Consider the following 22,831-nt stretch of genomic DNA (forward strand, 5'->3'; position numbering starts at 1 on the left):
ATGCGATCTTACTATTTATGACAATATGGATGGGCCTAGAGGGTATTGTGCTAAGTGAAATAAGTCAGGCAGAGAAAGACACATACCATATTATTTCACTTACATGTGGAATCTAAAAAATAAAACAAATGAACAAATAAAAACTAAGAAACAGATTCATAAATACAGAGAACAAACTGGTGATTGCCAGAGTCAGGGGGTAGGGAGATGGGCGGGATAGGTGAAGGGGATCAAGAGGTACAAACTTTCAGTTATAAAATACATAAGTCATGGGGATGAAAGGTACAACATGTGGAATGTAGTCAATATTATAATAACTTTGTATGGTGCCAGATGGTAACTACACTTACCTGGTGAGCATTTTGTAGTATATATAAATATATATAAATGTTGAATTGCTATGTTGAACATGTGAAACTAATATATAACGTCAACTGGATTTCAATTAAAAACAGAAATAAAACATTGCCAGCACCCGGAACACACACTTGTGTCCCTTTAAAGGGGCAATTCTATGTAAAAGAAATTCTATGTAAAATAAAACAAGTAAATGGGGATGGTAGTACCAACTCCACGGGATGATTGTATGGATAAAGGAGACAATACATGTAAAGCTATTAGCAGAGTTCTTGACACGTAGCAAACGCTCAGTGTTAGCTATTATTGTGAGCTCTGGTTCATTTTTTGTGGTATTTCCATAATTGTAAATTTCTTTCTTAAATTGCTCCCCAAAAGGCTCCCCTGTTTCTCCCCCCAATTTAAGTAAACTGATAAAAGTTGAAAAGTGACAGATGTACTTATTATTAATGTTGTGTTTTCCATCTTGACTTGCTTAGATTACTCAGGTAGTAAAATGAGTGGTGTGGGTTAAATACTTTGGTTTTAGAGGGGTTTTTTTTGTTTTGTTTTGTTTTTTGCAGTGGATTGATTACAAGACAGGGAGAACAGCCCTCTAGCCGTGGGCAGCCGCCTGCCAACTGGATAACCTGGACCACACCTTTCCTCAGGCCAAGCCCAGCGCCACGCGGGGACTCCCGAGGTTCTCAGGTCTCTTGAGTGAGTGCCTGCCTTTGGATTCCTGCCTCTTCGCGTCCGTCTCACGTCCTCTCACCCCGCCCCTCTAGACCCGGTGGTTTCCTCCATCACACTCCTAGCGGCCATCGTATCAGTCTGGTTCACACACTGTCCTCTCAGTGTTTGTTCCTGTCGCTCAATGCCTAGTGACTTGTGAGTTAGACTTTCGCTTTGCCGAAGCAGAGCTACAGACAGCAAGAACTTCTGTAATAACCGGTGATCACCTTGGTCACTCAAGAGCAACAAGATTTTCAGGTTTAACAGAGGATCCCGCTGTTTTGCTTGATGGGAAATGTAGTGCCTGGTCTTGTTGTCTCTTCTCCGCGGGAGGTGCCAGCGGCAACCGGAAGACTACAGTTCCCAGAATGGTCCGGGAAGAAGGGATGACCCGGGTCGGAAGCTCCACGTGACCATTCACCATGGCTTCCTTGTGTAAGGGCCAGCACTCCGCGGCTTCGCTGTGATTTGTTAGTTCTTTGCGGTACTGTAGCCCCTCACGATTTGGACATGCAGAAAATCAAATCTCTTATGACCCGACAGGTAGGTGGCGGGGGTTGAAGCAAAGGCCTTTTTCATCTTCTCTGGGAGAAGAGCCGAAATGTTCTGTCCCTGGGCCGCGGCGGCGGAGACCAAAGTTATGGTGGGGGACAGGTCTCGGGGGCACTAGGAAGCCGGTGCACATCTTAGAAAACTCACTTGAGCCGCCCGGGTGGGAGTCTGCCTAGGCGAGTAGCGGCGTCCCAGAAACACTGATGAAGATGAGATCAATGAGGAAGTCAGGCTATTTTTGTCTCCCATTGTCCCCCTTTTGCTATCTTTGCAGTGACATACCCAGCTTCTTGCAGGGTTCCCTTTATCCAGGCTGTCTGTCGTCTGTGAACAGGTGGCCTGAATAGGGAGGTGAGGTCTGTGCAATAGAGATGACTTGGAAAAAGTGAAAAAAGAGGACAATTTGAATACAGAATTGGGAATTTCACGCTTTTGGGCAAGTCCCCAAACTTTGGAGCTTAAGTTACCCGTGAACATGAGAATAATTATTTTTGTTCAACCTGTCTCACAGTTCAGTTGTGAGAGTCATCAGTAAATCAATGCATGTGAAATGAAATAAATCATTGTCATGGCAAAATAATGGCCTTTTAATTTTTTGCCAGAATGATAGTTCATGAATAATAGCTTTGGCTTTTTTCTATTCCATTTCAAAAATGTTAGGGGCTTACTAATAATGTCTCAGTTTCCTTCAAGTAGGAAATGGCAGAAATTTTCTTTTATGCACTTACTGATTATAACTTGGTTTTATATGCCATTTCAACGCTAATAATTTCACTAGAACTGGCCATTATTTAATTTTATATGAGAGAAGCATAATTTAGATTAGAGTTTTAAATCAGCGTGGTTTTGAGAACTTTGGGGAATGTGTAAGATAATCATTTAGTGAGAGGTTCATTTGTGAGGTTTTTTTGGTTGTTGATTAAACAAATATACATTCTAAATTCTTATTTGAGAATTCAGAATTTGACAGATATTTGAGTAGGCTATAATGGTTGATCTGGTGAAAAATACACTAGATTGTTTTACTCTTTCAAATTATGTTGTTATTCTCATGAAAATAAAATTTAAAAGTTCTGTGAATAAAGAAGGATCTAAGTAAGTGGGTAGTAACATTTGGCAGTCCCTCCCATGAGCAGTGGTGGTGTGCTTCATACCAGTTCTCACTTGAGCATGAGTTTGGGCCCTGCTCCATCCTGTAGCTGGGGTATGACCTTGGCCAAGTAACCTTTTTTGAGCATCTGTTTCCACATCTTTAAAATAGGAGCAATGACCCATCTCATGGGATTAGTCTGTTGGTGTTTATATGATATGATGAAGGTAAAGAGATAAAGGAGTTAACACAGTTCCTAGGCCTTATCAAGGAAGAGCTTGATAAGAGACCATCTCAGTGGCTGCATTTGATGGTGGGAAAACTGGAAGCAGGCTGTTGCAGTAATTCAAACAATAGATGACTTCAGGATGACTTTGGTATCTGTTTGATTTTTAAGACAGCATACACTTTTGTACATTATGCCACTAATACCCCTAAACTGCCTTTGGAATGCTGAATTTGGGCTTTGTGGATCAGCTAAGTTTGGTGATCTCTCATGTTGCTTGCCCCGCAGTTCAGTGGTGTCAAAATTCTCATAATTGTACAGCAACTTTGGTTGATATGTTATGTGATGGTTATGTCTCTAATTGCCAACAACTCCCAGGACTCCCCATCCTCTATTCCTCCAAAGCATTGTACAGCAACTTTGGTTGATTTTTAACCATAATTTGTAAAAATGAGTGGGAGAGAAAAAAATACAAAAGTCCAGATAACAGTGATACTTTTGTGTCTCCTAAATGTAGTGGAATTGTTCCAAAAATTGTAACTCTTCAGCCTCAATCAGTTAGTTGCTTATTGGACTTGAGCAGGTCAAATCTGTGCTTAGTTGGAATGGAAAAAAAGTAGAGAAGTCAGATGAAAAGCTGGAACTATACTGTTTAAAAAGTGAGGTAAAATTGAAAGTTTTACACATGTTTTAAAAGTCATCCTAATTATATTTGTTTCTAGTTTGACTCCCACATATTTAATCATTATTAATACCCATTTCATAAATCAATGAGGCATGAAAATAAGGTGTTACCTAGAGTTACATTCGTGATTTTATTTGGTACTGTTTATTACTGGGTTAAATGTAGTACTACAAATAAATGTACACAAAACTATATGGATATAGATGTTTTATGAGGCTAAAAATATGCTAATAATATTGTTAATGTGGAGAGACATGAAATCAGGGTCTATGGAACTTTAGATTTTTGTCATGTCAGCTCTCTAAGGATCTTGGCTTGGAGAAGAGTGGGAGGGTGGGCTTTGTGAGGGCTCTTTATTTAGAGGAGATCTGTTGTTAGCATTGTCCATTATGCTGTACTCTGTTCTTTCAGGCCATTCACCAAATGTTTATTGAGCACTATGTGCCAGGCACTCTTCTAAGTTTGGAGGATGCAGCAGTGAGCAAAACAGATGAGTACTAAGGTGGGCATAATTAATGCTTTGGAGGAATAGAGGATGGGGAGTCCTGGGAGTTGTTGGCAAGTAGGGATCATTTACAATTTTAGATAGGGGGGCCATGAAAGGCCTCACTGAGAAGGTAACTTATGAATAAAAACCTGAAGGAGGCGAGGAAGTAAATATGAATGTCTGGAAGGAGCATGCCAGGTGAAAGGAAAAGCAAAAGTAGAGGCCTTGAGAGTGGGAGGTGAGAATGAGAATGAGCCTTGGAAGGAGCAGCACCGAGGTCATGGGTGAGGGGACAGGAACACTGGGAAGGTGGGAGGAGGAAGGCGGATGAGGGTGGGTTTGAGAGAATTTGAGGACTGAGTATAAACACTCTTGAGTTTTGCTGAAAAGGGAAGGAAAATAAGTCATCTCACATGCTTCTTTTGATCATTGGGACATAAGTTGCTGGACTCTTAAGTTGAAATTGAAGATTAGTGTAGACTAAACAGAGGTGGTCTGAAATGGTAATCTGATTTGGGCAAAGAAATAAAGTATAGAGGCAGTAATTTATGCCGAATGTTGTGTAAATTTAAGTGGGAAATTATGAAAACAAAAAACAAATACAAAATATCAAGTAATGGTTAATGATTACAGTGAAAATTTCAGTTTAATAAAGGCAGAGTTCTATGGTTATAACAATGGCTTCCTGCTTTAGCGAGGTGAAGATAAAGTGAGAATGATGACTTCAAATTTGTTAGTAGAGATTTATAAAATTGCCAACCAAAGGATTCAAGCCCTATGGTCCTAAAATACAGCTGAGCGCTGTGCTTTGAGACATCTATGTAATTTTTCATTTCTATTTTGGGTAAGTAAAAGAAAAGCATTTGTGATCACAATGATATTCTGAATAACGGTTAACACCTAAAGCATGCTTACTATGGCCAGATACTGTTTTTGGCGTGTCACACACATTGTCTCCTTTACTTGTAACAGCCTCTAAATTACTGTCACCATCATTATCATGACAGGCAGGGTAGGCAAGTTGTTCAAGGCCACAGAGCTTGTTCCTTGGATGATGCCTCCTAACACATATGTGGGCTTTCCAATTTTTATTACTTTTTTTTTGTATATTTGGTGGAAAGTTGCTATGTATTACTAGCGAATTACTGTATGTGGTGACTAATCTGAGGTAGAGCCTTTTTCTAGATGTTGGTACATATTACTTACATTGCAGGCATTGGCTTTTTTACTGATTAGCTCTGGGAAAGGAGAAAATTACACATAATACATTCCTTCAAGGATTTCTGTTAGATTGGTTATACTTTGAAAAATGTTTATAAGGCATATGTATATATCTATGTGTATACATATACACACACACATATATAAATAGTGTTGATACACAATCTTATATTGGTTTTGGATGTACAACACAGTGGTTCAACAATTATCCATATTATTAAATCATCACCCCCTCTAGTGCAGTTAGTATCTATCAATGTAAAAGTTGTTACAGCATCATTGACTATATTCTCCATGCTGCACTACTGTTCCCATGACCAACTTATATTGTGATTGTGAATTATTGTGCCCCTTTATTCCCCCCTGCCTGCTGCCTTGGTAACCCTAGTCACTTCTCAGTGTCTTGAGTCTACTGCTGTTCTGTTCCTTCTGTTTTATAAAAGGCCCATTAAAAAAAAAAGATATTTTAGGGGTGGTAATGATTTTTGAATCAAATTAAGATGTTGTACTCTCTTATGTATGTATGTATGTATATATATGTGTGTGTATAGTGTATATACAAGTTTACATCTGTAACCCAACCTTGCCTTCTTTACTACTTCTGGTGCTTTGCCCTCATAACGACTATTGGTGAGAACTGGGACAAGGAAGAACAAAGACAAAATCGTTAGTAATTACATGATTTTATTTCCTCACTCAGTGTAAACCAGGAAACCTTAGTATGCTTTTCCTATCCGAGCAACCTTCCCTGGGAGCTTCATTTTAAAGTCAATTGCATATTCCCATGGGAACAATGTTCTAATTAGTTGGAGCTTGTAGCCTGACCAAGGACTTGTATGAAATGACTTACTCATTGCTTTGGTGTTTACTCTGTTTCTGGAATTTTGCTAGCCACAGGACAATGGAGGCAAACATGCCTCAGTCTCTCCTTTCTTCTGGGACTTAACGGTCTAGTAGAGAAAGAGATACATTTAATATTTAAAACTTCACTACTTTGGCAGAGGTATTGTGTTGGAAAATGTCTAGCTGGATTTCTAAAACATGAGTGATTATATGAGCCACCTAGTTGTTTGTTAAAATGCGTTACCGGTCATTGTGCAGAAATACCTGTTCATTATATCTGTGGTGGGACCCAGGAATCTCACATCTAAAAAATTCCCTGGATGATACTGAAAGAGATGATTCATGGACAGTACTAAGAAATAGTGTGTTCTCTGAAGCTTGGGGATTTAGGAAGGCTTCAAAGAGGAGTTAATTCTGAAAGTGGGATATTGATTTCTTTCGCGGTGTGTGTGTGTGTATGGGAGAGAGAATGAGAATAAGAGAGAGAAAAGGCTGGGTGGGGTGTTCTGGGAGTACTGGGAGACTTGTCGTGTTTTATAATAGGGAAGGTAAAATACACAGCTCTATAAAAATAAGCAAGTTCTGCCTAAGTTTTAAATAATTGGCCTAAGTGTACAATATATTTTGATTACTAAGGACACCAAAGAACCAATTTATAGGACACCTGAAGGACCAAAACTTGACTGTAGCATAAATCTCTCCTGAGATTCATGAACCACTTAATTTTGCTTACAGGCTAATATTACAGGGGCTTTAGGTGTCTGCTTTGAATGGCCCATTTTTCAAAATAGGCTTTTAAAGAAAATGTAAACTGCTAACTTCTCTCTTTTGATAACTTTTCTCTGGTCCAAATAAGACTTGGAATCCCTCACTTGACATGAACATAGGAAGTACTGTATACCAAAGAGCTAAAGGACAGGTAGGAAGCAGTAAGACATGAGATTTAAGTCTTAATTATGCAGTATAAATTGGGTGCATTTGTGAGAAATAACCACGTAAAAATCAATTTTAAAAAATTAGCATTATTTAAAAATATTTGACTAGCTCAGTTGATGTATTTTATCTGTGAATCATAATACTGGGACTTTTTTTCTGGGTGAATTTGCCAGTGATTATAGTAGGTAAGTGCTCTTACAGAATGCTGCCACCCAAGTTTCTTTTCTTTTCGTTGTTTTTAAATCATTGTTAAGTTAGATTTCAACCATTAGTTATGAAGGTGCCATATAATACTTCTAAGCTACCAAAAGTACATCTTTACTTGATGTACTAGTCGTACTATATGCATTAAGTGACAATTGTTTTTAGAACATATGTTCTATATATTTTAGAGCAGGAAAATGTCTCTTTAAAATGGTGATTTCTATTTTAATAGGTGTGTTCTGTCATTTTACAGTTCTGTGGTGCAATGAAAATTTTATTTATTTATTATTTTTTAAGGGTCTGAAAAGCCCTCCAGAGAGCCTCAGCGATCTTGGTGCCATTGAAAGTCTCCGGGTCCCTGGAAAGGTATTGATCTACATGTGTGAGCGTGACTTTACACTTCCTTAAGAAAATGTTACTGCGTTTGGATAATAATTGATTCATAGAAGCTTTTCTTTCCCACAGGCAGATGGTTGTTGCCATAGGCTAGATAAATTTTTGTAGTACAATAGGCTTGGGCTTGTTTTTACTTTTATCACTCATTGGGATGCAGGATGATCATTATAGTGAAGCAAAAAATTCAAGATAGATAAATATAGAGTTTATTATCATAGCACATTATTATCCTGAAAGCAGTTATACATGTATATATGACACTTACGGATTTATCTGCTGTATTTGGAGAGGTGAAAGGAAATTATTTTACTTTTTCTGCTGTAACACTCTGAGCCAAAAGTCATAGTTAATTATGTTTTTGTAATGGAGCAGAGATTTTTGAAGAAGTAGCTAAAGCATAACTTATACTAAATTGTGCCTGTCTTAGATTTTTAATCCCCTGATATTTATGTGAATGTCCCAGCTTACTAATTTAATAGGTAGTATTTGAAAGCTAGCTGGCTTCCCCTCGGGAGAATTATTAACCGTTGTTAAATAAATAAGTGCCTGCTGTTTCTCACTCTGGGGTGTAGCCACTTGCAGCTGCTTCTGTGAATAACAGCTCCATATCAGATCAAAGCCTGTTCTTTGGAAAGTCTGCTTTTTATTTTCAATTTGAGGATCATATTTGAACCTACTGTTTGTTTTCTGTGCCTGGCATCTTTATACATAGGACTCGTTTCTCTTGATCAGCAATCATAAAGCCTCTCCACACCTCAGTGTCAGCTGCTTGAGAGACTGATTCCCCACCTCTTTGAGGTGCCTTACCCCCTGAAGTGACTTTTATATTTACTATGTAGCCTTTATTTTAGGTCAGGCCCAAACATATTCACCAAATATGATAAATTTTGACCAACGCTTTTGCATGAAATGGCTCAGTCCAAAACCTTAAACAGGCATTTTGAATAGTTTTATATAATCTTTATTTTTATTTATTTATTTATTTTTATTAAGATATCATTGATATACAATCTTATAAAGATTTCACATAAGCAACATTGTGGTCACTACATTCACCCATATTATCGAGTTCTCCCCCAGCCCCCTCCCCACCACAGTCACTGTCCATCCGTGTAGTAAGATACCACAGAGTCATTACTTGTCTTCTCTGTGTTGCAGTATCTTCCCCGTGATCCCCCCTACACCATGTGTGCCAGTCATAATGCCCCTTAATTCCTTTCTCCTCCCCCCCCCCACCTTTGGTAGCCGCTAGTCCCTTCTTGGAGTCTGTGAGTCTGCTGCTGTTTTGTCCTTCAGTTTTGCTTTCTTGTTAATACTCCACAAATGAGGGAAATCATTTGATACTTGTCTTTCTCTGCCTGGCTTATTTCACTGAGCATAATACCCTCCAGCTCCATCCATGTTGTTGCAAATGGTAGGATTTGTTTTCTTCTTATGGCTGAATAATATGCCATTGTGTATATGTACCACCTCTTCTTTATCCATTCATCTACTGATGGACACTTAGGTTACTTCCACATCTTGGCTATTGTAAATGGTGCTGTGGTAAACAGGGGTGCATATGTCTTTTGATTTGGGGATCTTGTTTTCTTTGGGTAAATTCCTAGGAGTGGGATTCCCGGGTCAAATAGTATTTCTAATTTTAGTTTTTTGAGGGACCTCCATACTGCTTTCCACAATGGTTGAACTAATTTACATTCCCACCAGCAGTGTAGGAGGGTTCTCTTTTCTCCACATCCTCGCCAGCATTTGTTGTTCCTAGTCTTTTCTATGCTGGCCATCCTTACCTAGTGTGAGGTGATATCTCATTGTGTTTTTCTTTTTAATTTCCCTGATAATTAGTGATGTGGAGCATCTTTTCATGTGCCTGTTGGCCATCTGAATTTCTTCTTTGGGGGAGTGTCTGTTCATATCCTCCACCCATTTTTTAATCAGGTTATTTGCTTTTTGGGTGTTGAGGCATATGAACTCTTTATATAGTTTGGGTGTTAACTCCTTGTTGGTCGGATATGTCATTTACGAATATATTCTCCCATGCTGTAGGAATCCTTTTTGTTTTACTGATGGTGTCCTTTGCTGTATAGAAGCTTTTTAGTTTGATGTAGTCCCATTTGTTCATTTTTGCTTTTGTTTCCCTTGCCCGAGGAGATGTGTTCAGAAAAAAGTTGCTCATGTTTATATTCAAGAGATTTTTGCCTATGTTTTCTTCTAAGAGTTTGATGGTTTCATGACTTACATTCAGGTCTTTGATCCATTTTGAGTTTTACTTTTAGTTTAATATAATCTTATAAAAGATGATTGAGTGTGATAAAATTGGGAACTAAGAGATAATAACCATAAATCTTAATTGACACATAATCTGGTTTTATTTCATTTACTTAAGAAAAAAGATTATCATGTATTATGAACATGCCTTGAATTAGATTGCACTAGAGGTTTCAGAACCAATGTAAAATTGGTGAGTGAGCCTCTTTTAAGAAATACATGACTCTATTGCATAAGGACTTTATGTTGCCTTTAAACCATGAGTGGTGATGTTTTTCCCGTAATGGTAGGTAGTGAATTTACAGTGTTCTCATTAGACAGTCTTAGTGACTCCCTAGCCCCATCAGTGAACAGTGGTGTGTATGTTTGAGATGACAGGCTCTGGGGAAAGAGGCCAGTCTGGGATCACAAGATCAGCAAATGTAAATGGTTCAGGTGGTGATTAAGCCTGAGGCATTGGTCTGATTGACACACACTAAGAAGCTAAGTCAGTTAAATGGTCAAACAGCTAACAGTGCAATTAGTATCAGTGCTCTCACCTTAAATTTAGCCTTATAAACTTCTTGTGCCTCTCTCCATGCATTCATTCTCTTGACATATCCCAAGTGCTGCAGGGTGAGTAGAACTGCTACCTTCTACTCTTGGTGGTTTTAAGAATTTAAGAGTTGGTGGGTCCAGAATGTGGCAAAGCTTTGACTAAGTTCACATAGGTGAAGCTTGCAGTCAGTACTGGAATTGAGAGTTAGGCAGAAGACTCATGTTCAGAAATTCCCTACATAGCCTAGCTTGGTATAACTTTAATGTTCAGTATATGTTTTACAACTTAAAGATTACTTTTTAGTTAGGTCATACATACATATTTTATTTAAAAAAATTTATTAGGTCTTCAGAACTTATGCATCTTATAAGTGAAAGTATGTATTCTTTGACCAGTATCTCTCCATTTCCTCTATCCCCCACCCCCTGGTAACCACAATTCTGCTGTTTCTATGAATTCAGATTTTTAGATTCTAATATAAATGATATCATACAGTATTTGTCTTTCTCTGCCTCACATATTTCATTAGCAATGGCCCAAGGTATATGGTATATTCGTGTTGTCACAAATGGCAGGATTTCCTTCTTTGTCATGGCTGAATAATATTCCAGTGGTGTGTGTGTGTGTGTGTGTGTGTGTATGCATACACCACATCTTCCTTACGCATTCATCTGTTGACTGACACTCAAGTTGTTTCTGTATTTCCATGTCTTGGCTGTTTTGAGTCATGCCGCAGTGAACATGGAAGTGCAGATGGCTCTTTGAGATCTTGTTTTCCTTTCCTTTGGATATATGTTTTGATATGTTTGGGTTTTCAAGAAAGAAACAGTTTAGCTTGTGTTGTGTTATGTTAAGAGGAGGAAAATATTAGGAAGAATCGTATGGCTGTTTACTTAGGTTCAAAATGATCTAATATTGGCAAATTTCATATGGTTCAGCTCACTCGAAAAAGGAGAGGAGTGAAGGAAAACTGAAGGGGGACCTTAGGTGTGCTTGATATCCCAGAGAGTACTGATGGTTTTATTTGTTTTTGGAGAACTAATATATATAAATTCTGAGTGGGAAGAAACCGTAGCAACTATCTGCTACAACTTCTGCATTTTATAGACAAGGTTACACTGTATTCATCTTAAGAGGAGACTCAAGTCAAATAATACATATAGGGGAAATTTGAAAGTTTAGTGGAGAAAATAATACAGAAAAGTAAAAAAAAAAAGAAAAAAAAGGATTCTTTTCAGAACATGCTATAAGAAAGGAATCTTTAAGACAGAATTTAAAAAATCCTAGTTTTAAGAGTTCAGAGCCAAGTGGTGGTGCCCAAACTTAGAATTACTAGTACATATGTTTCTGGGCAGCTATGTCTGGAAAGGTCTCACTCTGCACACTCTGTGAAACCTCAACCTGGAGAGGGAAGGGTTCTTGACTCTGATCGAGAAAGCATTCTCAAATAGGTTGGACAGTGTAGGTAAGGAAAGAATTCATTAAAGCGAGAGTAACAGTGAATGGCAGCAGCCGTTCAGGCAGTAGAGAGCAAGGGAGACCAGAGAGAGGAAAGGGAAGTTCATTGAACTGTTTGGCATAGCACACATCCCTTGGCAACTCATGGCATCCAGTGTCCGCTTGAATCTGCACGGTGTGGGAACTAAGCCTCTACTACCCCAGGATTTGGGGGAGCTGCAGAGCACTGGATGGAATGAGATTGTGTTCTTGAGAACTTCCCAAAGCAAAGAAAGGAGATTTTTGGGTACGTTACTAAAGGGCATGATTGTATAGCTGCAGTGCTGTCCAGGTCTCACCCAGGTGAGAGGAACTTGGAACCCAAATCAGAGATCTTAGTAGCCCTTCCCTACTTGTCTGAAGTAGGACAGAGAGAGTGAAGACCTGTGTTTAAGTCTAGAAAATGGAATGAAATAGTGAAGTAACAAAGATGCTTACCACTGGGAAAAGGGGTCTCTTACTAACCTCCCAAGAGGCTTGGAAGAGAGTAGAGACAAAATGCAGTAAGTTGAGCTGTGAGAAGCTATTTAAGGCAAAGTATATACTCGAAGAAAGGGGAGTACAGGCAGCCTTAGAGAGGAGGCATGCTTAAAGCTTAGGATTCTGTCTTTTAAGGCTTTCAAGCATGGGGCAAAAGGCCAGGGAGGGCGTAGGCTTGACATGTGGTCTCATGATGTCTGTCTCCAGTGAAAGACATGTCGCCATCCATGGTCTGTCCTCTAGATATTCTGTAATATAAACTTAGCACAAGGAATTTATTGATCTTGTTCTTCTCCAACATACTGGTTATGGTGAAGCACTGGGAACATATCATTTAGAACTACTTGCCCTGTCTTAAGATAGGGCAGGTTATTAGCCAGTTACCATAAAATATGTTAGGAATAGTACCTCCTAACTCCCTGGTTTTTAAAATAGTATCCTAGTCTTCAGATGGAGTTCCTTCTGTGTTTAACTGTACTATTTATATCTCGGCATTTTCCCTCATAGGCAGGAAAAATTAATCATGATACTTGTCCCATGTTCCTGCTGTACCTCAACTAGGTTATACCCATTCCAATTAAATCGTAATGTGTGGGGTGGAGCCAGGTGTCAGTAGTGTTTGAATATCTCCAGGTGATTCCAGTGTGGAGCCAAGTTTGGGAACCAAGGGCCAAGCCAAGGATGTGATGACAAGAATGGAGTAAGGAGAAGTACAGGAACTGTGTTGTAGAAAAAATTTTGGAAGTTTCACTGACAACTTTTGTGGGAAAATATAGAAGGAAGAGTATAGAGAAAATGGAAGTTCCCTGGGCAGGATTCTTACCTGACCCTGGTCTGCTGCCCACTGGACACGTGCAGTGGTCGCAGGCACAGGCTTGCACACGTGGGGGCAGTGGGTTATTATTGACTCTGTATAAAGAGTTCCACCCAGTGCTGTAGGGGTGTGAGGCGGCAGAGAGGCTCTGAGGCAGAGGCTAGCTTGCTGAAAGCAGACTTGCCTGAAGCAGGTGGGATTCTAGCGCTAGATCTGCCCCCGTGAGAATAAAGCTGGGTATAAACCCTTTCACTCCAAGAACGGTCCTTATCATTTGTCGGTCTCATTGAATCCAGACTCAAGTTGCCCGGGGCTGAAACCCTCAGGCGAGACAAAGAGTAATTACCTAAAATTTTATTCCTGGGAAATGTATTCTGTTATATTTCAAATTAATGGGATTTTCATACAGATGTAAGGATATAAGAAATTAATCTATATAGTACTGACTAAATTTCTTACCCATTTAAAGAAATTTATACTTTTTGAATTATGTGTGTCTTGCCAATGGGTTTCAGCCCCAGGCAAGTTCGCTATGAATTCAGTGTGACCAAGGAAATTGACAGCAAAACGTTCTTAGGGTGAAAGGGCTTATTACCCAGCTTGTTCGCCCGGTAGTAGGTCGAGCACTAGCATCTCTGCCTCTGCTCTCCTGCAGCCCTGCCACCCTGTCGCGCCCAGAGCACTGGGCGGAGCTCTTTTTATAGAGTCATCAGCCATGTATTGCCCACAGGTGTGCAGTGAGCTAGTCAACCAGGGCCAGGTGAGAATCCTGGCCACAGGAACTCTCATTTTATCCATGTGTGAAAGGTTTTTATTTAATTGGTTACAAGAAATATGAAGAATTAAGACCAAAATGTGTTATATAGTAATCACGATAGGAGCATGGTAATAGATTGTGAACTTACTACAATTGTGTTTGAGAGTATTTGTTGAATCTGATTAAAAAATAAAGATGTAAGTATTCAGAACCTTATAAATTTCCATCCAGACTTTTATACTTAACATAGTGCTTCCAGAATGGTCACATATCATAAATGTGGAAAAGTACTAATGTTAATATAGGCTTTGTGAATTTTTGCTGAAATACTGCCCCCCGATATTTTTCTTTAAAGATAAGTTTTTTTTTTAAGACCTTGGTTTACTAACCCATAAATACAAATAAGACTCAGCTGTGTTTACTATTATATGATTGGTTTAGTTGTGCCGCTGATTTTTTTTTAACAAAGACTTACAGGGCAAGAGGACAAAAGCAGTAACTGTTGCAGTCAAAACTTGAAGATATAATTGTCTAGATATAAGGAAGTATTCTTGTTTGTATACTTAATCCATTTGATAAATATTTATTGAGTACCTGCCTAATTGATGGTATTTCTATTACAGAGCCTTCTGGGAGCTTCAGCAGAGTGTTCTAGTGTTTACAATACTTCTGTGAAGTAAGATAAGTGGGTTTGACTTGACTTCTTAGCATCTGAAAAGAATCCTGAAACCACACACTAACTACAGAGCTCTGTTTTCAGAATTTTACCAAGATACAAAGAAAGTGTCCTGTAATGAGTCAAGAAAGCTAGATTCAAGTGTTGACTTAAACTCAGCTTATTAAAGGGAAATCATTGCTTTGTGCCTCAGTTTTCTGATCTGTGAAAACATGTGATTAGGCGTGGATAAAATTAGAGTTCCTGTGGCCAGGATTCTCACCTGGCCCTGGTTGACTAGCTCACTGCACACCTATGGGCACTACATGGCTGTTGACTCTATAAAAAGAGCTCTGCCCTGTGCTCTGGGCACAACATGGTGGCAGGGCTGCAAGGCTGCAGGAGAGCAGAGCAGAGGCTGGAGTGGTGGCAGCGCCGAGGACAGAGGCCCAGAGGACAGCTGTGTGGGATGACTGTGCAGAGAGGCCCGGAGGCAGAGGCCAGCTTGCTGCATGCAGACTCGCTCTGAGTGAATGGGTTTTTAGTGACTGACCTGCCACCTGGAAATAAAGTTGGGTATAACCCTTTCACCCTACGAACGTTTTGCTGTCAATTTCTTTGGTCACTTTGAATCCATAGCGAATTTGCCCCGGGGCTGAAACCAATTGGCAAGACAATTGGCGAAAGTCGGCAGGGTTCACTGTTGACCAAGGAAAAAGACAGGCTGCCCTTATGGGAGCGGTGCTTCAGCGGGCTGCCCCTGTGAATGGGGAGACAGTGGATCGTCCCCCAATGGGTATGTGGTCTGAGGTGGCTTGCCTCCTAGAGGACTGGGCCTCACCCCAGGACTGGAGGCAAGTGGAGGTGACACCTGAGGCAGTAGGGGTGGCCCTTGATATAGTAAGCAGGGCCTTTAAGCAGAGTGCCCGTGAGGCTGTGGGGACTGTGGGTTGGCTGCTTCTCACAGTCTTAAAAAGGTCTACAGAGGAGACCCAAAAAATGGCAGCGTGAGAATGCCAGCTGCAAACTTCTGTGGATTCCCTGTGGGAGGAGGTGGCACGGGAGCACCAGCAGCAAGGTGCCATTAGACATGAGACGGCAGTGCTGCCAGGTGTTCTGAAGGAGGAAGAGGCCGTCAAGGAAAAAGACGAACTCCTGAGGGAAGCACAGGCGGAGGTGGCATGATAACGCCAGCTGCCAAGCATTGAGGTGAAGGAAAGAGACAATCTGAAGAGTGAACTGGCATTGCTGCGAGGCACTGTAGCAGAGGAGGCACTTGGGGGAGTGGAGAGAAAGGTGCCATCAGCCCCAGAAATGGAGGAGCTGGGAAGGATGAAGGGGTGGTGCTGGAGGCACTGGCCCCTCCTGTATTGAAAGCACCCCCAGTTGTTGTAAAGAAAATAAAGACCCAGCAGCTGAAAGTTCCCCAAGGAGAGGAGCAGCCCCCTCCCCAGGCTGTGGAGCACTCTATGCTCCGCCCCTATACTCTGGCTGAGCTGGTGGACTTGGGCTCCCGGTTTAGGCAGAAGTCCTCGGAGTCAATATCAGCTTGACTCCTGGGTCTATGGGACTTAGGGGTGGATAGAATTATTCTGTCGTGATCAGAGATGGGAAAGCTGTCTTCCCTGATAGTGCAGCCCGCCTTGAGGCAGCGATTACAAAATGCGAGGTGACATGTACAGTAGCTGAAGCAACGAGAACCTGAGAAGAAATAAGACCTGTTGCTCACAGGAGGAATTTGAGGGGCCTTGTGAGGGTTACGAGGACCCAGATGTGGGTTGATTTGATACGGGCAGGAGTAGATGGAAGGAAATTAGATGGGAAGCCAAATAGGATCTTACTGGAGCTATGGCAACAACTGAAACCAGAGCAGCAGTTCCAGCCATTAAGACCAAAGAGGCAGAGGTCAGAGACAGAGGCACGAGTCTGGCCTGTGTGTCTGCAAGACTTTTTGCTGGAGAGGCTGGAGAACAATGTTCGAGCTTCCTTGCACAGGGATCCTTGCAGAGGACTAAGGGCACAGAGATTGAGAGGAGAGAATTCTAGAGGGGTGGAGTGTGGATAAAATGAGAGTTACTGTGACCAGGATTCTCTCCTGGCCGTAGTTGACTGGCTCACTGCACACCTATGGGCACTACATGGCTGTTGACTCTATAAAAAGAGCTCCGCCCTGTTCTCTGGGCAATACGGTGGCACAACTACAAGGCTGCAGGAGAGCAGAGCAGAGGCTGGAGTGGTGGCAGCACCGAGGACAGAGGCCCAGAGGATGGCTGTGCGGGACGACTGTGCAGAGAGGCCCAGAGGATGGCTGTGCGGGACGGCTGTGCAGACAGAAGGGCCCAGAGGCAGAGACCGGCTTACTGCATGCAGACTCGCTCTGAGTGAACGGCATTTTAGTAACTGACCTGCCACCTGGAAATAAAATTGGGTATAAGCCTTTCACCCTAAGAACGTTTTGCTGTCAATTTCTTTGGTCACATTGAATCCATAGCGAACTTGCCCCGGGGCTGAAACCCATTAGGAAGACATTAGGCTAGGTGATAATTTGGAGCCCTTTTAGCTCTGATATTTTATACTTTCTATGTATTGTAATAGTTTAGGATAGATAATGATATATAAATGTACATTCAAAAGAATGTTTAGCAGTTTTTTAGAAGATGAACTTATTGGCACCTGTGTTAGGATTAATATTGAAGTTTATGACTAGGAGCCTTTTATAGGTTTAGTGAATGGGATAAAAACTTTGAATTTAGGATTATGTATCATTTAAGACAGGTGTCTTCTGTAGGTGCTACAAGGAAGGATGCTAACCATGGATCTGTAAAATCATTTAGAGTTTTTCTTAGGCACTCATGGCTAACAATATTTAACAGTGTCCTTTTTAAGAATTAACAGAATTATGCTTTTCTTAGCTTCAGATACTTTGGGATTCTGAACCCTTCCTTCATAGCGGATCTGGCCATCATATATTGAGCCAGATAGTTACTAAGTTCTGAAGATGCAAAGAGGTACAAGACACTGTCCTACCTCAGCCTAAGTGGGAGAGACAAGTCCAAGTAGGTGATTGTGGAGTAGGAGCACAGGAGACGTCTCTACTAGGACGTGCTCAGTCGTAGCACAGCTAGGGAGGATTTTGAATAGGTGGAGGTGAGTTCAGGGTTTTCTAGAGTTGATGATTATAAGAATAATTAGTGTACAGGTGGGTTTTTGAGTGGAAATCATGGACATTAAGATGCTAAGAAGAAGATAAAAACACAACATGGAGCAAATGGAGAAGGGTTAATTGAGAGAGGTTTCAAAAGCAGAATTTGGGACTGGGTTTTAGTGGATGTAGAAGTGAAGGAATTGGAGAAGAGTGAGGTTTTTAGACACTGAGGTTGAAGGTGCTGTGATGTCTTTTCTCAGGATTAGTGGTATTTCCTCTTGTAGAGAAGTTCTGATGAGAGACATTTGTAAACTAAAACAAAAACAAAATTAAGGCTCATACACTGAATTTTTCTGTGCTTCAGTTTGTGACACATCTTTTCTTCAGCATTAGTCTCCAAGTGGATGGGCATGTGGCAGGTAGCCCGATGTTCACTGAAGTTGAGAAATTTTAAAGGTAGCTTTTTTTAAAAAAAAGAAAAATTGGTATCTCTAAAGCTATTATCTTTAATGTTTTCCCTTTCATAGAAATAAATTTAGGAAAATATTTGTTAGAAATTATAACTATTGAATAAGAGAAGTGAATAAAAATACCTGGAAGAGTATCAAATTGAAAGTTTTGCTTTCTAATTTTGTGTTTTTAGTGTATTTTAATAACAGTACATTTCTATAAATCAATTTTTATTCATGATCTATTTCTTTAAAAAGAAATATGTATATATTTGGAATGCTATTGTGCAGGTGATTAAAATACATTATTTTTATCACTTAAGTGTGTTATAAAGCTAGATTAAAATAATGCCACTTTAATGACCTTTTATAAAAATATATAAATCATTTTGCTGAAATCTCCTTTCAAACTGTAACGTCACCAGTATTCCACTAGATGGCACTGAAAGCCTGAGGAAATACAGGCTAGGCTTTAGAAGCTACGTTTTATTTAAAACACAGAAACAAATTGATGAACTGGCTGCTTTGATGGATTATTATTGTGGTTCTAGTGGGATTTTAAGAAAATGTGCCATTTCTTCTCGTAATCAGACATCTGGCAATTTATTACCAACTTACATTTCTATGGTTTAGGGTATCTGTGATCTTGAGTCCCTGTTTCATTTGGAAATAGAAAAACCTGTTTTTATTCAGTGATTAATGAGTTCATAATACTGGTTGAATATTGAAAACTTCATGTTTCTAATCTCCCTTTTAGCTCTGTGTAGGTTTTGGAAGCTAAACATTTTTGCTCTCAATTAGAGCTTTAATATGATGTTAACTTTGATCAAAGGCTATGATTTCTGTTTTTAGAATTTATTATTACAGAATAGCTTTTTTATGTTGACTGAAGAAATGCAAACAGTTTAAAAAAAAAAGCCTGTGATAATATTTGTCTTGGTAAACCCAAATTCATGTTTTATAAGAGCAAAATTTCTTCCATTTCTCCTCCACTCTCTCCCAACACAATGCTTTGTGCCATTCAGGTATGTAATGTGAATTGTGGTCTAATAAGCGAACTACAGACATGGAAGTTGGTTTGCATTTCATTTTTTATTCTATAAATTTTCCGTGGGGTTTTGAAATCTGACTGGTAATATGAAGATTTGCATTCATCTTTTTTGTCTGAATAAAAACCTAGTACTGAAGATTATAAATTTCCAAGCTACTCTGGGTTTAAAAATTAGGTTAAATTACTTTTCGAAATTAAAGAGAATATTGAGTTTAATAAATATGGTAAGGAGAACTGTTAAGTTGTCATACTAACTTTTTATACTTATAAAAAGGAGTAGAATTAAAAGTCCTGAACTTGGGATGATATTTCTAATTAGCATGGTATTTTGTATAATTTGAAAGTAGTGGTGAGAGGCAAAATTTGTAGTTGCTTTTTTTCTCTTCTTATGCTAGAATATATTCCCTTAAGAGATGAAACCTCAAGTGGGAAATTGCTTTGTAAAGTTATAGCCTGTTTACTTACAGACCGTAAATACATTGAAACTGTCTTACAACACCTTTCACATGAGAGCTCCAATTGTTTTACAGATTTGAATCCCCAGTTCTCATTAACCCTTTTGTTATGTTGAGAGGAAAAATGGCTTAGCTAAAATAAAAATGTTGACTTAAATTTCTATGATGGTTTTTACTTTGTTTTTCATAAATTTACATTTATGTGTGCATTTTTATGTGTGTTCATGTAGCTTTCTCAGAGATAATAGAAAGGTAGGCTGGATAGTATTATATGCAGCCTTATAGTGACTGTTGGAAAAGACAGCTTCTGAAATATTGAGTAACTTCTTTGCTGTCTACCACTTTCCTAAAATAACTCTGCTTGGTTTATTATGTTAAGAACATACTGAATATTTATGCTTACTTTTATCCGGCATAGTGATATGTATTAAAATATTTTAGTTTTTAGTAAAGGAAAAATTTGGTTCTAGTATGTGTAAAAGTATATTGGATTTAAAAAAAAATCTCAGTTGTTGCATTTTATAGCCTCTTGTACCTGCAGACACTCTGCCTGACATTTTTCTACCTTAGCCACCCTCTTGTTTAACCTGTTCCCACTAACTACACTATTTTTACTTAATGCTTTGCTTTATATTTGTAACCTTATTCTCCCAATTTATCGAATTTGAAATTTTACCTATTCTTATGTTCTCTAAATGCCACCTCTTCCCGCAGATGTGAACTCACCGTCCTTTGATTCCCTTGGTTTGGTCTGTGCCTTATGTTCTGCCTTGCATCATCATCGTTTATTCATCTGATCCCTTCTATTACGTTAGCACTAATTGAAGGAACAGCTGTATTTTACTCATCTTTGTTTCTGTATGACCTAATATGGAGAATTTTTACATAGTGGGTATTAAAAAAAATTTTTTTTTATTGAAGTAAAGATAGAACTTTTTTAATTATTGAAATAATACAGAACTTTGAAAGGAGGCAGGTTATTTCCTACTGATAGTATGGGAAATATGATTTGTTCTTTTTTTGCTATTTATACTTTTGTTTTTATCCCCTTTACAATTAATCTCATTACCTTAATTGCAGTTTTTCTCCAGCTTTAATGTTTGGGTGACATTGCTGTGTTTTTTTCTTTCTTTTATATATATATATAACATAAGGCAAGCAGGGGCAAGTTGTGGAACATTTGATAGTCTGTAGTTGCTGACAAATTATTTTTGGAATTTCAACTTTTACAGAGCATTTATGCCACTGTTAATGATAAGTGTCTTTTAGTTACTACTTAACATACAATTTGCTATAAAAATAAAATCCCTTAAAAATCTTAATTGATACAGGATAGCAGTTCTGTGAGACTGAAATATTTTATTCCTAAACTTAGCTTATCTAGTAGTATTGTTAGTTCTTAAAAAAAAAAAATCATGTTTTTTAATAAGGTATGAGGAGTTTCATTTATTTTATTCCCCTGATTTTGCATTAAAAATTTTTTTGTAGAAAATCTTTGGTTCATTTTATTTATGTAAAGTTTTGCCTCATAAATATATATTGGCTTGCAAAGTTGGTTCTGTTTCAGGTGAAGAATTACATAGTTTTGTACATGTCCAATCCTAGGAAACCAGTTTATGTAGTGGCAAAATTATGGTGTAATTGTGTTAAGAATGTGCAGTCTAGCTGTTTTCTGTTTACTTTCCTAATTTACACGCATAAAATATCCCTAAAGTCATTTAGCATTTATTGTTATTTCTAGTTAGAAATAACTTTTATTAAGAGTTGGTGGACAATTTTGACTATCAATACAAGAACATACTGTCTTTTCCTTTCTTTTTATTCTATTCCTTTTTTTTAATATATACAATTCACTGTGTAAATTAATTTTAGTTTGATCGATGATTATTATCTGCAGTGTGCTTTGGCACTACGGAGCATAATGATGGAGAATAAGGATAAATCACAGTTCTCAAAAAGTATGTAATCTGATTGAGCAGTCCGTGCTAGCAGCGATGAAACATTTAGAGAAAGGTTAGGTATCAGCAGAGTCTTACAGAGAGCTAGTGCCGTGGGATTAAAAGAAACATGGCAATTGGGATTCTAGGCAGAATGGAGTTTGTCTGAATGAGTTCAGATGTATGTATTCACACAGGAGCCACTAAGCTGTCTGAAAAGAGAGGGTATTTTCTAGGGATACAGTGTTGGGCCTTTGTAGTGGATTTAATTCTACTTTGTGTGCTGTGTTTCTCTTTCTGCCTTTGTTTTTTTTCCCCCCTCTCCTTAGTCCAGGTTACTTAGAGTGTCAATTGTTGTGTGTCAGTTCTTTAAAATTATATGAGTTTGCTCTCTATGATATAATTGCTTATTCTCCAGGAAGGAATGGCATTTGACCTTTTATATACATATACAGATTGTACTGTTTTTTACAGATTCATTCCATTAGTGAAATGTATGCTTGTGAGATATTTATAAATGATATCATGTTTTTCCCTTTGACTTTTTAAATAACTTAGTATATTTGCTTCACTCTGATTTTGAGTGTGTTAGGCATTGAGAAAGTTGCCTAAGGTTAACAGCAGAGATGCAACTGAAACCTAAGTGTCTTTACATTTAGATCAGTCTGTTAGGTGGTATATGGAGAACCTCAGCATGGATTATGTGCCATTGGCATTTATACAATTAAGATGAAAGTGCTCATTCATTGCAGTCTGTGTGAATTTTTTGCTTGTCCATACCTGACATTTTTCAATTTTAATTTTCATAATCTTTACTTTTTTCTTTTTAATAGTACCAATTGCATTTATTTGCTAGTGGTGCTATGGAATTCCATAAGTAATTCCATAGGTAGGTAACGTTGTTGTATATTGACTTAGGCCTTATACTCTCCCTCAGTTTGCAGCATTTGAAGTTGGTATTTCAGATACCTGTGGACGGACTTTAGGGAGGGAGGTTGCCAGGAATTTCTGATCCCTTATTCCATTTCACGTCTCACTGTCCTTTCAGATTTCCACTGGAGGCTGGGAGGTTGCCTG

The 22,831-nt window shown here is 38.8% G+C and overlaps 1 protein-coding gene across 5 annotated transcripts in view; it reads left to right on the plus strand.

Moving 5' to 3' along the window:
- The first annotated feature begins 1,461 nt into the window (after positions 1 to 1,461).
- Positions 1,462 to 22,831, plus strand: part of VPS50 (VPS50 subunit of EARP/GARPII complex) — a 132,400-nt gene continuing 111,030 nt past the window's right edge. For all 5 annotated transcript variants that reach the window (XR_005023483.2, XR_005023484.2, XR_008998488.1 and 2 more), the window contains exons 1-2: positions 1,462 to 1,614; positions 7,613 to 7,681. Coding sequence is in view for 1 of the 5 variants with exons in the window: in XM_036879228.2 (XP_036735123.1) it covers positions 1,582 to 1,614; positions 7,613 to 7,681 (102 nt within the window). In the remaining 4 variants the exon portion in view is untranslated. The remainder of the gene's footprint in view (positions 1,615 to 7,612; positions 7,682 to 22,831) is intronic.

The sequence above is a fragment of the Manis pentadactyla genome, chromosome 7 (assembly GCF_030020395.1).
Source record: "Manis pentadactyla isolate mManPen7 chromosome 7, mManPen7.hap1, whole genome shotgun sequence".
Lineage (NCBI taxonomy): Eukaryota > Metazoa > Chordata > Mammalia > Pholidota > Manidae > Manis > Manis pentadactyla.